This window comes from Suricata suricatta, chromosome 15, assembly GCF_006229205.1.
Source record: "Suricata suricatta isolate VVHF042 chromosome 15, meerkat_22Aug2017_6uvM2_HiC, whole genome shotgun sequence".
Taxonomy (NCBI): Eukaryota; Metazoa; Chordata; class Mammalia; order Carnivora; family Herpestidae; genus Suricata; species Suricata suricatta.
This window is the reverse complement of record NC_043714.1, coordinates 78324923-78341861: the sequence shown is the minus strand read 5'-3', so window position 1 is coordinate 78341861 and position 16939 is coordinate 78324923. Positions and strand designations below refer to the sequence as shown.

Sequence of the window (16939 nt, the reverse complement as noted above, 5' to 3'; positions counted from 1 at the left end):
TGCGCACGCGCTAAATATACGTTCAGAATTTCTTTGTGCTCCAGCCACCCCCTGTGCGCTCTGCTCACAAATGGGGTAGAGACCAGTGGATTAGTTCTTTCCCCTTGCTGGTGGTTATGATGTTCATTGAAATACAATTGGGTTCATTTGTTTCCATTTGAGTTTTTTCCTGCTCCCTTTTTCTTCTTATTGATTTAATTTTGTTTTGTAAAAACAGTGAGATTAACCTAACATAAAGGCAAAACTATGCAGCAGATGCATTCAGAGAAGGACCCCTCACTTCCAGACCTTTGTGCCCCCCGCACACCTCTGGCCGGTGGTTTTCCTGTTTACCAGGTGTTTGTTTGTGAGGCCCCCCTGGGTCACGCTGTGCACGCACACCATAGTGTTCAGCCAGTCTGGTGTTATGCGTCTTGGCAGCAGTTACAAGGGTGCTTTGTGCAAAGCCGTGCTTTGGGATTTTGCGTTGTTGGAGGTGTGTCTGAAGGTAAATCCAGGCGAGGGGCCACTGGGCCGTGAAGTGTTGGCTGTCGCGTGTCCTCTGTGGAGTCCTGTGTGCTGTGCTGTCTGCCCCCCGGCCTCCCTTGGATGGCGTGGGGTGAGGGGCTGCGGGTATCTGCACAGCTTTGGTTTTATGTCTGATGCCAGGTGAAGTGGGATGTCTCCTTTTCCCACTTTTCTATAGTATTTTTGTGGAGTTTTGGGGATTTTGGTTCAAATTCATATATAAAGGATAGGAGCCCTTTGTAATTTATATTAAAATACTATTTTCATCAAATGTGTTCTAAAAATAAATATTTTTCACTCTGTACTCTATTATAACCTTTTCTTTTGGTGCATTTGGATTTTTAATCACAATCAGAAAATCTTTCCCTTTGTTGAGGTTATGGGGAAAGAGTTTTCTCATGGTGCTGGTATAGTTTTATTCTTGCATGTAGAGCTCATGCAAGAATGGGCTTATTCTTGTGTTTTGTGAGGTATGGCCCCTGCCTTTTCCATTCACCAAATGCCATCCGGTTGGTAGTCCAGCACCATTTAGTAAAGGCCCTGATCCGCGATGTCTGTGCTCGGCTTCTTAAGTTGCCGCATCTGCTTCTGCTTTTCTGTTGCCTCTGGTAGCCTTTGCACACGTTCTGCATGTCCTGACCTGGCCACGTTCTGACCCACTCAGACTGCGTCTGCCTGCTCCTTCCAGGCTCACTCTCCTCGCAGCTGCCTTCCGCGGCTCACGTGCCTCACGGGGCACAGTCAGCACTGGGCAGGACACACAGACCCAGCTCTTCCTCCTGTGGTGCCCGTTCCCCTGGGTCCCAAGGTCTCTTCTTGCACTCAGGGACCTGAAGGCAGCGTAGATGCCAGACCCTCCCCGCCCCACCGCTGCATGCCTGCTCCACCAGAACGTTCTTTGTGGCTGGTGGTCGGCCTGTGGCTTCAGCATCCATGCCTGTCACCCAGGGAAACTTAGCTCCTGAGTCTTCTTCCTCTGAGAATAATCTCTCATCCTTTTTTTTCTGTTGAATTATTTGTCTTAACTTTTCTGATTTGTCGACTTTCCTTTGTACTCTAGGTACATGATTGGAATACACGCATGGAGTATTTTGTCTCTGTGCTCACTTTTTCATGTTATTTGGTTGGTTTTTGATGAACAAACATGTTAAACTCCAAAGTAGTCTGTCTCACTGGCTTTTCTGGTGCCTTCACGTCTTTTCTGTCTGATTTCATAAACCCTTTCCTGACTGAGCTCTTCAGGCTCTTCTAGATGCTTTAAGGTTCAAATTAGTACGTATCAGAGGGGATGGGAGGGGAAAAACAAACAAACAAACAAACAAAAAAAACCAAAAAAACAAATTAGTTGGTATCTAGCTAGACGATTTTCTGTATAGACAAATGGCCTAGGTTGTGAATGTCACGTGTCTCCCAAGGGGACAGATCTGTGAGGGGCTTTCTTTTCCATCCATGCATTTTGTGCGCACCTGAGCACACTGCCTGCCTTTGGGGCCTTCAGATGCTCCCTCTAGCCTTTTTCAAAGCACTTTTGGTCATTATTGGTATAAACGGTAGTCAGCCTGTCCCCTGCCCAGAAAAGATGTCCTGTTGGAATTCTCACAATCAGTGAATCCAGACCGTAGGCTGATCTGGGGGGAAATGCTGGCTGTGAGGTTTCCCGGCCCCTGGCAGCGCCCCGTCGTTCATTCACCCGTGAAGATTGAGGGCCCTGCGGGACGTGTGCCCAGGACCATGTTCTTGCTGCTGGCTTGCTCCCGTGGCACTGTCATCCTCACTTTCTCCCATCCTTTTCCAAGGTCCTGATGTTCCCAGTGTCCCTGGTGCTCTGAGTGCCGGTCCTGCCAGGCACAGGGCGTAGGGCTCAGAGTTGATTCTCACTGGCCCAGTCCCTTCTCCATTTCGTGTGGGGTATGATGGTGCACTGAGGAGTGAGAAGCAGCAGGCTCTGCTGTTTCTCCGAGAGAAGGACCGTGGTCACGGACAAGCATCCCAGGCTCACACACCAGTCTCAGCGTGGTGTTGGGTTGACCTGGCGCCTCACCCTGTGGTCGCTCCTGGACAGTGTGAAAGGAGCTGCTGATTGCAGTGCCACTGGGCAGGCTCAGGAATGTGCATGTGCAAGTGTCCTGGGGCTCTGGGTCTTGCCAAGGCAGTTTGCTGGAGCATCCCTTGAACCGAGGCCTAGAGGGGAAGACCACGTGAGGAAGGGCATGCATTCGTCTCCCTATGCCCATGGGACACAGGCAGCCAAAGAGACCCAGGCTGAAGCTGCAGGTCCGGAAGAATGATTGGACATCGTGGTGGGTCCAGTGGTATCTGCCCAGCGCCCAGGGCTCCATGAGCAGAGCAGGTGAGGCCTATGAGGTATGGAGCCCTGTGCCGTTTCCCCTGGTATGCTCCTCTGCCAGTTTTCAATAGGTGTGAGCTTCATGCTTCCTGAAAAGTAGAAAAGCTTGCCATGAGCAGAGTAGCACCTGGAGGTGGGCAGGCCGTGTGCTTGCTGCCCTCCCCTTACCGGGTGGCACCCACGGCTCTGAGGCTCCACATGGGCAGCCCTCACTCCCTCTGTGAGGGACCACCAGGCCCAGGCCCCAGTTCAGCAACTGGGCCACGATACGGATCAGAGGTCCTGGTCAAGCAATGCACAGGGGTTTCCCTTTATGCAGGGTTGTCGGGCAGGGGACGCAGCCTCACTTGGCCCTCCTGCAGGAGGAAGGCAGATGCTCACGGGTCAGTGGGGCCAGTGGAGTGAGGGGACACGAGGACACGGCACGCTCAGCCACCTCTTGCTGGGGGACTTTGTGGGCGTTCCAGCCTATCCCCTGGTTTTGCTCTTAAGGTGCTGTCTGCAATGATGAATTCACTTAGCAGTGAGAGTGGGGTTCGGTGTCTTTCAGGGCCTGAGACGTGGCCTTTGTGGCCACACTGGCCACGGGTAGGAAGCAGTGGAATGACAAGGCCACAGCTGCACAAGAGGACATTGTCTGACAATGGGGCGATGGGAGTTTGGGACAGAGTGTGATGTGAGGTCTGAGGACAGGCGATGTCTCTGCTGGGTGCCAACAACCTGTAGAGGGTGGAAGAGGCTGATGTGAACAGGTGTGATGTCGTTGCATCCGCAGGCTTCTTGAGCAAGAAGGTCGCGCGGACAAGGGCAACAGGGGGCACTGGGGTGGGCAGACACACCCTGTGTGTTTTGGGGGGGTGCTGAGGAGGACCGACAGCCTGGAGGGGGCCCCGGGGCCCCAGGTGTTAGAGGGGCTGCTTGGGGACAACCAGGGGCTGAGCACTTGCTGACATCCTGGTACCTGCTCAGGCCGTGGTCACAGCTCACACTGGAGCCCAGAGGCCCTGGCTGCCCTGTCAGCCTCCGTGCTTGGCTGTCCTGGTAGTGCGAGCTCTGACCTGGGAAGCCTCCACCCCTCCACACCCCCTGCCTCCCCTCTGCCTTCTGTGGGGAGTGACCCCCCTGCAGCCCCTACTGTGACCTGCTCAGCTCTCCTGACGTGGCAATCTTTTGTTTCAATGATACACAGTTCACATAAAGTTAATTTACTTTCAAAGCGTACAGTGTTTTTAGTACATTCTAGAAGTTCTACATCCATCACCGCTGCCTGCATTTTTACCATCCCACAAAGAAACCCCTTTTCATTAGCAGCTGCCCCTGCCCCAGCCCTGCCAACCACTAATCTACCATCTCCCTGTGGATTTTCCTGCTCCTGACAGTTTAAATAAATGGAATCACACAACAGGTAGTCTTTTATGACTGGCTTTTTTTTTTTTTTTTTTTTTTAACTCAGTCATGTTTTCGGCTCATCCGTGTGGTAGCAGGTTTCGGAGCACATTCGCTCATGTAGGTGCACCACAGGCTGATCCGTTTATCAGGTGATGGGTATTTGGGTCGATTCCACTTTCTCTCTATTATGACTCACACTGTTGTGAACATGTCTGTACAGGTTTCTGTGTGGACAGGTGTCTTTTGCACTTGGATCAGACAAATGCTGGCTCACGTGGCAACTCTGCGTCTAACTTTCTGAGGAGCTGCCAGACTCTGTCAGAGTGGATGTACCATTTTAAGTTCCACCAGCAGTGTATGAAGGTCACCTTTCTTCATCTCTCCTCCAATACTTGTTGTTATGGCTTTAAAAAGTTATTATAACCATTCTAGTTGGTGTGAAGTGGAGTCTCAAGTGGTTTGATTTGCCTGTCCCTGACGCCTGCTGATGTCGAGCACCTTTTTATGTGCTTGTTGGCTCTTTGTTTATCTTCTTTGGAGAAATGCCTATTGAGATTTTTTGCCTGTTTTTTAATTGGGTATTTGTCTTGTAAGAGTTTTTTTATGCATTCTGGATACGAGCCCCTTATCAGACACATGATTTGCGAATGTATTTTCCCATTTTGTGGTTGTCTTTTCACTTCCTTAAAAAATATTTTTATTACATTTATTTATTTTTGAGAGACAGAGAGCATGAGTGGGGGCTGGGCAGAGAATCAGAAGCAGGCTCCAGGCTCTGAGCTGTCAGCACAGAACCCACAAACCACAGGATCATGACCTAAGCTAAAATTGGATGCTTAACCAACTGAGCCACCTAGGCAGCCCTGCACTTCCTTAGTGGTATCATTTGTAGCACAAAAGTTTTAAATTTTGATCAAGTCCAATTTATCTATTTTTCTTCTGTTGCTCATGTTTTTAGTGTCAGGTCCAGAACCCGTGGCCACATCCAGGGTGGTGAAGATCTACCCTATGTTTTCTTCCAAGATTTATAGCTTTGGCTCTTACCTTCAGGTCTTTGCTCCACCTTGAGTTAACTTCTGTATGTGGTGTGAGGTCGGGGTCCAGCCTCCTCGTTCGCACATGCAGCTGTCCCAGCCCCATTTGCTGAAAACACTCCTTGCCCTGATGAGCAGATCTGGCCCTTGTCAGAATCTGGAGGGCAGAGAATATGCTTAGTCACATTGTGTCCCTTTCACCTGGTAAATTGCCTGGCACATACCTGACACTCATTAAGTTTTTTCAGGAACTATTTGAGCACATCATTGTCTGCAAGCGAGTATCTCTAAGAACTGGGCAGGTTGGAAGGGCCTTTTATGTTGTCTTTGGTGCATCCCGCACCCAGCACACTGGGGGGGCCGCAGGCCAGCCTGCAGATCCTTTTCGCTGACTCACCTCAGATACTACTGCCAGTCTGTCCCCTGCAGTGTCATGCTCCTTCTCACAGCGAAGCCCACGGGGCATTTGGAGCACAGTTTGTTATCACATGCCTGGTTACTGAGCGTCCGTGCACTGAGCAGCCCCATGAGCCGAGGGCTGGGCATAGACAGCACTCAGCTCAGCAAGGAGGCGGTTTTCTCCAGGCAGCACAAAGCTCTCTCTCCCCAGCCTGCCCAGCATGGGTCTGAGTGAAGGAGCTGAGCACTGGCCCAGCCCCAGCTTTGCTGTGTCACCTTGTGCAAGGATCCACATCCTATATGCGTCCTCTGCCCTCTGGCTCCCCATGGGTCTTGGTTCAGTGCTGTACCAAGAGGTGACCAGAACATTCTTCTGAAAAAGCAGGGTTCTACCCACGCACACATAGGAGTGCACCAAAAAGAGAACAGATGGTACTCTTTGTTTAGAGAGAGTTATAGCCCTCAGACTCACTAGAAAGTGTGTTTAAAGCAAAAATAAGAGTTGGTCTTGCTTCTTTAGGCTTAGAATGTCCAGGCGATCCTTTGGGAGCTTTTCTGCCAGATCACTCCTTCTGAGACTTTTGTATCTGGATGTTGTTCTGGTAAATCCATCTCTGTGAAGCAGGATAGGAGTGCTGCACATCTGTATGAAGGGGCAGGGCTCAGGGACCACAGTGGGGTGGCTGCCTGGGGGTGCAAGGATGCCACGCGGACGCCGCACCTCCTCCCCGCAGGGAGCGCACAGCCGCCCTGCCATTCCAGCCTCCAGCAGCCTCTCCCCCGCCTGGGGGCTGTGCCCCATCCCATGTGGGCCTGCTCCTCCCCCCCGACCCCCACCGCCGGCTTCTCAGGCCCCCTTCCCTCTCATCTTGCTTTGTCTGAGCCCCTGGGGAACATGCCCCACCTGACCGTGGAACCCAGCTCCTGCCTGGCCTTCCAGAAGTCTCCATCCTTGTTCCCTGTGGATCAGCTTGAATGAGATCACATCAGCCTTGGCCAGAGCTGTTCTTAAGGTTTCTCTCTTTACTTGAGCAAGACCCACAGCTCCTGCCCTGGCCTCCAGGCCTTTGCATCAGACGCCTTCTTTGGGGTCCCCCCACTCTGTCCCTCACTTCCTTTCCTGTTTTGGCTGGAGAGAGCCCTTGGCCAGCCAGCCTGTCTTCTTTGAAGCATTGGCAGGTCCCTCTCATGTTCTTCGGCCTGTATGCATCGATGCCATCCTTTGGTGTCCCAGTATTCGTCAGGTAGGGGACAGAAGGTGCCTGCGTAAGCGGTTCTGGGGTGGAGGCCCAAGTGGCTGGCCGCCTATGAGGAGAGCCTGGTCAGATCAGGAGGCCGAGAGGGGTGGTGTGAGTTTGCTGGGAGTGCACGTCGCCCCCAGGATGGCTCAAGGTGCCGAGAGTTTCCCAGGTAGAACAACCCAATTCACAGGGATAGAGCCTCGCTCTGTCCAGGGTGAAGGGAATGGCCACTGGCAGCCAATCAGGTGGTCCAAGTAGGTGAAGGTGGTTGGGGCAGGGGCAACGGGCTCTGTGCAACGTCAAGACCTGCCTCACAGCAGGGAAGAGGGCCACCTTGTCATTCATGTCGGGTGGGGACGCGGGGTTGGTACAGTCCCACTTGGTGCCGTGGGCACTTGGGGAAGCAGATTTCCACGTGAGCAGCACAGCGATGGTCGTGGTGGAAGATGGTCCTGGACAGAGCAGCCCGGGAGATGATGAGAGGACTCCTACCCCATGTTCCGCAGCCACTGGCCTTGAGGGGCGGCTGCACCCTGGACGACACTGCCTGCAGGCCTGCTTCCTATCCTTACACTTCTGGAACATTCTCTCCCAGATTTTGTCCCTCATGCTGTCTTGTCCCCAGGACACACTGTTCTTCCTTCCAGGATGACTGGCATGTGATGGGTGGGGGTTGTAGGCAACCACAGAGTCCCTCCTCTGGGAACAGCCCAGTTTGACTGCCGGTGCAGGGAGGGAGGCGGGGTGGGGCTTACGGAGTGTGGACTCCCCCCTGTGCTGGGCTCTCAGATGTCTCTGAGGGGGGTAATGACCCCCAGCAAAGCGGTAATTCCCTGAAGGGGGTACTTGGGGTTCTGTGGGCCTGGGGCAGGGTCACCAGCCAGTCTCTTGGGTGTGTAGTTTGTTGACAGGAGCATGGGATTGGATGAAGGGTGAATCATGTGCTCACGGTCAATGTCAAGGGGGAGCCGCACAGAAGGGACCCCTCCATGCTCTGGGTTCTCTGTGAAGCCGTTAAGGGATGTCTATGGAGAGAGGGGACAGAAGGGTGAGGGGCGGCCTGGGAAGCAGGCTGAGCATTTTGCAGCCTCCCGTGGGCAGTACGATGAGCCCTGTGGAGACGCTGCACTGTGGCGCCAGGTGTCCTCCAGTAGTGCTGAGCGGTCCTGTCGCAGGCACGGAGAGGGAGCTCCCGACGAGTCGGAGCCAGAGCGTCAACATCCAGGGAAACAGAGCGTCTCCTCAACAGAAAATTATATAGTGATATGTGTGTGTGTGTGTGAGTGTGTGTGTATCTATATGTGTGTGTGTATGTGTGTGTGTGAGTGTGTGTGTTATCTATGTGTGTGTGTATATGTGTGTATATATGTGTTTATGTATATGTGTGTACGTGTGTGTATGTGTGTGTGTGTGTGTGTGTGTGTGTGTGTGTATAAAACCAGAAAACGGTAATGTTAACACTGCAGAAACCGGCCACCACCAGCAAGCGGGTGAGGATGAGGAATAAGCAGTAGAGCTGGACACAGCCCCGAGGGGGTGAGTCGAGGTCCCCTCGACAGTTGGTGTGCACTCCTGGGACTCAGCGTCAGGCTCTGCAGCTTCTGCCCAGGGCTCATGGTGAGGATGTGCACAGCAGGGTTGTGAAAGGTAGTCCCAGAAGGCAAACAACCCAAATGTCAAAAATATGTGACCCAAGCACCTGGCTGGCTCCGTCGGTAGAACATGAGATTCTTGATCTCAGGGTCGTGAGTTTGAGCCCCATGTTGGGTGTAGAGATTACTTAAACAAACCAACCAACAGACGAGCGTAAACACACACACACACACACACACACACACACACACACACACAAAGCGTGTAGCAGCTTCAGGCAGTGCAGCGTTGTGCCCTGTGAGCTTGGGCGGGCTGCCACCAGGTAGGCAGCATCGGTGAGTTTCAGTTGCAAGTGAAGGAAACAAAACACACAAAAAATAGTTGAACTGCATGGATATGTGATTAAAAAATAGACACCTCAGATCATTTGTTTAGGGTCATCTTCAAAGATGGTGGGACTCTAAAAGCAAGGAGACAGTTGCCTTAAAACTCAACAGTGGTGTCCTCAGGGGTGAACAGGAGCGATGTGGCTGTCTCAGATGCTGCCTCATTTTATTTGTTGGTGGGTGATGCCTACAACAGTGATGAATCATAATTGCTCATTAAAATTATTTCTGTGTTCTGTACATTTGTCTGTATATGTTACATGTCCCGACTTCATTTTTAAAAAGAATATGCCATTTACAATAGTGTGTATGTATGAAGCCTAGGAATAAATCTGACGAAAGATGTGCATACCCTTTAAAGAAGACCTGGTTGAGTGGGTACGTGGTTTGGGTGGAAAGCGTGTCTAATCCTCCTGCCGTAGACCCAGCAGAGGTGCTGACAGGCTGGTTCTGGAGTTTGTGGGGAAGAGCGAGGGCCAGGAATAGCCAAGACACGTCTGAGGAGGAGGCGGGGACTTTAGAAGCACAGATTGTCCACAGCCGTTGTAGTGAGGACATCAGGGTGCTGGTCAGATTCACACTGACCCACGGAGCCGGCACTCAGATGTGGGTCCGTCGTGGAGGGAAGGGCTCTGTGTGTGGTACGAAGATCACCAGAACCTGGCCCTGCAGGCACCTTGCACTGGAATAACTAGACTGCAAAAGTAAATGTTTGCTGCCTGTGCGCTGCCTGCTCCGCCTTGTTCTATTACAGCACCCTCCTTGGCTAACACTGTTTCAAAACAAAAAATTAAAAATTTGCAAGTGAAACTGGATAATCAGCAGTACCCCCTTGGAGGGAGGCTATGGTCTGTTGGCCCCATGGGGAGGGCAGCTGTCGAGTGGAAGTGGGTGGTTCCATACTGGGTCCTGGGGGCTGTGGGATCAGAAGCACCCAGCCATCTGCTTGTGGTCCTGGGACACCGGAGCTCCGCCTGGTCCCCTGGCACCTCCTGGCACTCGCAGGACAGCTCCACCATCCTCCAGATGGCTGCTCCTTACCCTTCTGTCAAGACAGAATGGCCCACACTGGTCTCACCACCTTCCCTGTCTGGGCTTCCCTTTTCGGTTTGTGAGGCCAGGTCAGGAGGGCTGTCTGCGTGCCCCTCCCCACTCTTTCTCTCACAAGCCCTGCTGCTCACACTTCGCCTGCACCGTCTGGCCCTTCTGCGGAGCCCTGCAGGCTGGCCCCGTGTCCGGCCCTGCAGTGCTCCCTTCCCTCTCTGCCCTGCCTCATCCCTGCACCTCCCCCAGCTCTCTGCCTCCTGCCTCTGAGGTACTGACTTCCTTGTGCGCCCCCACAGCAGTGCCCCATCCCTTCCTTGCAGACAGGTTCCACACTGGTGCCCATACCTAGGCGCTGGCTAAGACAGGGACCCAGGACCCACCTGGCCCTCCCCACCAGCTTCCAGAAGCATCTGCTGACCCAAAAGAGGCCACAGAGCCTCAGAGCTGCTGGGAGTGCACAGTGAGTGATGGGGCTCACACGCCTCCTCCCAGCATGGGAATCGGTCCTGAGAGAGTGAGCCCCCCTGTGCTCCCACCTGGAGGGTCCCAACTACTGTGGCAGGGCTGAAGAATGACCCCATCACAGGGCTCGGAGCAGCAGAAAGGCCCACAGACACAGAACCCCACATGGCAGAGCGGCCTGTGGCATGTAGAGGGTTGTTAATTTGTGTGGAAGCTTGGAAACAATAAAAATGTGCCAGATGTCCGCCAGACACACCCTGATGTCACACATACAGGCATTAAACTTGTCTTATTCATGGGGTGCCTGGGTGGCTCCATAGGTTGTGTGTCAGCTCCTCTTGATTTCAGCTCAGGTCATGATCTCAAGGTCATGGAATCGAGCCCTGTGTCAGATTCTGTGCTTAGCATATAGCCTGCTTGGTATTCTCTCTCTCCCTCTGCCTCTCTCCCCTGCTTGAGTTCACACTCTCTCTCTTTCCAAAATGAAAAATGAAAACAAAATGTCCTTGTTCTGAATAGTTTCAGCTTGCATACATTATTTTCCAAGTCCTCTTTTGCATTAAAAAACTTAGCAGGATGAAAGCTCTATCCCTGGGGTGGGTGCCCCTCTGGGGGCCCCTGGGTGAAATGGCTTGAGCGCAGAGAAGGCACCTGCCAGGTGGGCCACGATGGAATCGGTGGTGTCCACGTCCGCTGTAGATGGACGGGCAGCTGAGAGCAGCCAGGCTGTCTCCAGGTTCCCCTGGGACCGCCTGAGAGGCACCTGGCACAGGAGTCCCCAGGGGGCTCCTGGGGGCTGGACAGTAGTGATCATGTGGAAAACCAGGGGTGGGACGTCAATTTGCATGGTTTTCTTGTACTAGCGACAGGATTTCTTTATTTGGGAGCCGGTGGATGTGAGAAAGGGTCTGATGCTGGGGTCACGGCCGGGGACGGCCCTTCTCCGCTCCATCCCCCCTGCCCTGGGCCGGCGCCCCCCCGCTCACACACCCTCCTCTTGCTCCCTCACAGGCTGGAGTGGGTGGAGATCATCGAGCCGCGCACGCGCGAGCGCATGTACGCCAACCTGGTCACGGGCGAGTGCGTGTGGGACCCCCCCGCCGGCGTCCGCATCAAGCGCACCAGCGAGAACCAGTGGTGGGAACTGTTCGACCCCAACACTTCCCGCTTCTACTATTACAACGCCAGCACCCAGCGCACCGTGTGGCACCGGCCGCAGGACTGCGACATCATCCCCCTGGCCAAGCTGCAGACCCTGAAGCAGAACACCGAGTCGCCCCGCGCCTCCGCTGAGAACAGCCCCGGGCGGGGCAGCAGCGTCAGCCGGGAGGGCAGCACCAGCTCCTCCCTGGAGCCCGAGCCCGACGCCAGCGAGAAGGCGCTGGAGCCTTCAGGGAGGGCCGGCCGGCAGGCTGCCTTCGGGGCTCTGAAGGAGGAGAGCAGCAGGTGAGGGGGCGGGCACGGCCGGGCCCTCCGGGGCGGGGCGGGGCGGGGCGGGGCCAACCTCGTGCGTACAGCTGCGTGCGCCAGCTGCCGCCCGTGCCTCGGAATGCTCTCCTCTCCGTTTGGCCAGAGACTGTGGGGTGAGGAGCACCCGGGTCTGCGGGGTGAGGAGCACCCGGGTCTGTGGGGTGAGGAGCACCCGGGTCTGCGGGGTGAGGAGCACCCGGGTCTGCGGGGTGAGGAGGACCCGGGTCTGTGGGGTGAGGAGCACCCGGGTCTGCGGGGTGAGGAGCACCCGGGTCTGTGGGGATGAAGAGGACCCGGGTCTGTGGGGATGAAGAGGACCCAGGTCTGCAGGGTGAGATCATCTGGCTAATGACTGTGGTCATTAGGTTCTGTCCACTGTGGGAAGCATGAATGTGACATTAGACCCACGTGGTGTGCTCTGTATTCCATGTGCCCCACGACCCAGGACCCACACCCTGTAGCACTACTCTTGGCCCAGAACTCAGGGAGCCAAGTCCAGAAGGAGTGGCTGGGTGGGAAGGTGCTGGGACAGTGTGTGCCCTGGTGTTAATGAGGTGACAAACCAGGGAGGATGTAGGGATGCAATATTGGCCTTGGACGCCTGGCAGGAACAAGGCGGTAGCAATGGGGCAGGTGGGGCAAGAGGCAGGGCAGGCTGGCATTCACTCGAGGACAGTGGAAACCACGAAGTGACGAGACCTGGATTATGCCGCAGGGGCCATGTTGCTCCTGTGTTCGTGGGTCTGAGGGTGGAAACAGGGCTAGTTGCTTCATGGTGGGACGGTCAGATGGGTGTGCTAGCAGATTCGGGGTGGTTTTGGGGGTGGGACAGCTGGCTGTGGTGCGCCTACGTGGATGGGGAAGGAGGGGGGCACGTACAAGGGTCAGATCAGTGTGGATGCTGACCCTGGGGCAGAAATTTCCTTCTTTCCTCCCTGGGTTCTTCCAGCTGGGTTAGAAATTAAATTGACAGAAGATGGATTAACAGGAGAAAAAATAAAGTTTTATTTGATGCACACAGAGGTCCAATAATGAAATTGAGACCTCAAGAAATGACCAAGGAAGTAGTTTTTATACATTTTGGACAAAGAGACAATAAGTTTGTGAGGAATTGATAGGATAAAACCTTTCCAGGGCACCTGAGTGACTCTGTCGCGGTTAAGTGTCTGACTCTTGATCTTGGCTCAGGTCATGATCTCATGGTTTGTGGGTTTGAACCTCGCATCATGCTCTGTGCTGACATCTCAGAGCGTGGAGCCTGCTTCAGACTCTGTGTCTCCCTCTCTCTCTGCTCCTCTCCTGCTCTGTGTCTGTCTGTCTGTCTCTCTCTCTCTCTCTCTCTCTCAAATAAATAAGCATTATAAAACAAGCGATGAGACCTTTGGGAGCTTTACTAGTGAGGAATTCTAAGCAGAACATGGGCTGAGGCAGTAGATTAGTAAAAACCTTAACAAGGTCTGTTTCTTCAGCTTTCTCAGGTATGAAGTCCGTGCCTCTGGTGATAAGGGTGTCTTTTTACTTCTTAGTACAGGGAGGGCATTTTTCATGTGGGAGGTTACTTCCTGCTCTCAGGGGACAGAGGTGCATCTGATGACCTTGCACTGGGGTTTCCCAGGTATCTTCAGTGCAAAAATAATAATCAGTTTGCTGTTACCGTACACTTTGAGGTCACCTGCCCCAGGCCCCTGCATTGGACACACGCCAGAGGTCAGAGGCCAAAGAGGCAGAGGCCGAGTGGGCATGAGGAGGTTCAGAGGGGCTTTTGGGGGTTGTCCCCAGAAAGCCGTGCTTCTGCTGATGAGGTTGAGCCCCAGGCATGAGTACTGAGGAGAAAGGAGACGGCTGCGTGGGCTCTACCTCTGGGTCCCTGTGAGAAGTGTGCCTGAGTTCCCCCAGCTCCAGCAGCTCCAATGGCCTCTGGGCTCATCAGATAAAGTCTCAGTTTTATGGGATTCTGGTGCTTTTGAATTCTTTATCCTATTGGTTGCTGACTCATCTCTGTAATTAGGTGGACAGATTGGATTCTTTTTAGGATTCTGTTCACAAATGTGTTTGTCACCCACACTCTGGGCACCGGCTGGAGGAGCGGACCAACCTTCTCTGCCCTGCGTCCTAGAGGTGGGATTTCCTTTCCAGGTGCCTTGGATGTTCTGTGGGGATGGGATTCCTGGGGCGTGTGGGGCCGGGATTGCCACGAGAAACCCTCTTTGGGTTTGGAGTAGAGCTGTGTTGAGTTTATGGGTCAGTTTGGGGGAAATGGGCGTCTCCGTTATTTGTCTTCTCCTATGTTAAGATGGGGTGTGTTACACTTCTCTCCACAAAGGACTTGCATATCTTTTAAGGTTTATTTCCAGGTGCTTTATCTATTTTATATTTATATTCATTTTTTTATTTATTTGTCTTTTGAGATGTTTGTTTATTTTTGAGAGAGTGTGAAACTGGGGTAGGGGTGAGAGAGGGGGACAGAGAATCCAAAGTGGGCTCTGCACCAACAGCATTGAGCCCGGAGTGGGGCTTGAACTCTCAAACCACAAGATTGTGACCTGAGCCGAACTCAGATGCTCAACCGCTGAGCCACCCAGGTGTCCCTACGTCTTTTTAAAAGTCCTGTCTTGGGGCTCCTGGGTGGCTCAGTCAGCTAAGTATCTGACCCTTGATTTTGGCTCAGGTCATGATCTCAGGGTTTGTGAGATCAAGCTCTGCATCAGGCTCTATGCTGACAGCGTGGAGCCTGCTTGGGATTCTCTCTCTCCCTCTCTCTCTCTGCCCCTCCTGCACACTCATATGTACACTCATTCTCTCTCTCTCTCTCTCAAAATAAACAAACTTAAAAAACATAAAAAAGTCTTATCTTCTCATTGTTCCTGGTACATACGCATAGATTGTTATATATCAGTCTTATTTCTGGACGCTTGCTGATCTAACACCAGGCCTGGCCTTGTCCTAGTTCTCAGGTTGCAGACCTGTTCCTGTAGTGCTGTGACACTCTCAGGCACAGAAAGTTCACCTTCTACTCTCAGGCCCTTAACTGTGAATGGATGTACCATTTTATCAAGTTTATTTGCTGAGTCTATTGATACCAGTGTTATAGGTTGAACTATGTCTCTCTCCAAGAGACATGTTGAAGTCAATGCCCAGGACCCCAAGACAGGCCCTTATTTGGAAATAGGGCTCTTCAGATGTAGTTAGTGAAGTTGTGATGAGGTCACATTGGAGGATGGTGGGCCTTAATCCTTAAGGTCGGATCTGTGTTCTTGTGAGAACAGAGACACGAGGAAAACACCCTTGGCAACAGAGGCAGAGACAGATGGATGAGTCTGCAAGCCAGGGGGCGCCCAGGATCGCCAGCACCACCGGAGCGAGAGAATGGCCGGGAAGAGCCTCCCTCACAGCCTCCAGAAGGACGTGGCCCTCCCCGTGGCTGGATCCTGCACCTTTGGCCTCCAGAATGGGGAGAGCGTGACTTTCTGTTGTTTTAAGCTGCCAGTTAGAGGTGCTTTGTTACGTGGCCCCAGGGCCCAACCACAGTCAGCATTTAATTCTAGGTTTCTTGAATTCCTAGAATACCTGGTCCATGTCATTTTCAAAATAGATTCAGGGGCACCTGGGTGGCTCAGTCAGTTAAGCATCCGACTTCGGCTCAGGTCATGATATCACAGTCTGTGGGTTCGAGCCCCATGTCGGGCTCTGTGCTGACAGCTCAGAGCCTGGAGCCTGCTCGGATTCTGTGTCTCCCTCTCTCTCTGCCCCTCCCCTGCTCACTCTCTGCTCTCTCTCAAAATAAAATAAAGACATTAAAAAATTAAAAAAAAAATAGATTCAGATTGCTAACATTCTATTAAGGATTTTCTCCAGTGTTGGTAGGTAAAACTGGCCTGTACTTTCCTTCTTGTGTGTTTGTCTGGGAGTGTTTCCTCTGAAACAACCTACTCCCAGGCTGTCTGGGAGCGTACTTGTACCCCACCTGCGCCTGTGGTGGTGTGAATGCACTTACACATCTCCTGGGCCTGCGGGTGGTGTGAACACTCTTACCATTGCCTGGGCATGTGGTGTTTTGAACACACTTGCACACCACCTGGGCATGTGGTGTTTTGAACACACTTGCACACCATCTGGGCCTGCCGTGGTCTGAACATACACGTCGCCTGGGCCTGTGGCGGTGTGAACACACACATTGCTGGGGCATGTGGTGTTTTGAACGTACTTGCACACCACCTGGGCTTGTGGTGGTGTGAACACACATATCGCCTGGGCCTGTGGTGGTGTGAACACACTTTAAATTTGGTGTGAACACATTTTTAACTACTGGCTCAGTGTCTCTAACACGTGCAGCAGTATTTAGGGTTTTTTTGACATCTCAAATCCAATTTTATAGTATTTCCTTTTTTTTATTTTTGAAAAAGAAGGGGCACAAGTGAAGGGGAGAGAGAGACACTATCATCTAGGCTTCACACTGTCAGCACAGAGCCCGATGTGGGGCTTAAACCATGAACCCTGAGATCATGACCTGAACCAAAATCAAGAGTCAGACACTTAACTGACAGAGCCACCCAGGTGTCCCCAGTTGTGATACTTTTAGATTTAAAAAAATGTTTTTAAGTAATCTCTCCACTCAACGTGAGGCTCAATCTCATGACCCCAAGATTAGGAATCGCACGCTTCACTGACTAAGCCAGCCAGGTGCCCAGAATATTTTCTTATTTTAATTATGGTTTCTTCCTTAACTTGTTGATAACTTAGAAATGTCTTGGGGCGCCTGGGTGGCTTAGTCGGTTAAGCATCCAACTTCAGCTCAGGTCATGATCTCATGGTTCGTGGGTTTGAGCTCCGCGTCAGGCTCTGTGCTGACAGCTAGCTCAGAGCCTGGAGCCTGTCTTCGGATTCTGTGTCTCCCTCTCTCTCTCTGACCCTCCCCTGCACATGCTGTCTGTCTGTCTCTCTCTCTCTTTCTCTCTCTCAAAAATAAATAAAACATTTAAAAATTTTTTTTAAAAAGAAATGTCTTCATTTACAAAACTATAGAGTTTTTTTCATTCTTATTCTTTGTTGCCAACTTAATTTCAT

The 16939-nt window shown here is 52.6% G+C and overlaps 1 protein-coding gene across 3 annotated transcripts in view; it reads left to right on the top strand.

Moving 5' to 3' along the window:
- ARHGAP39 (Rho GTPase activating protein 39) overlaps nt 1–16939 on the top strand; it is a 102643-nt gene that overhangs the window by 45526 nt on the left and 40178 nt on the right. For all 3 annotated transcript variants that reach the window (XR_003903007.1, XM_029923064.1, XM_029923063.1), the window contains exon 3: nt 11417–11851. Coding sequence is in view for 2 of the 3 variants with exons in the window: in XM_029923064.1 (XP_029778924.1) it covers nt 11417–11851 (435 nt within the window). In the remaining variant the exon portion in view is untranslated. The remainder of the gene's footprint in view (nt 1–11416; nt 11852–16939) is intronic.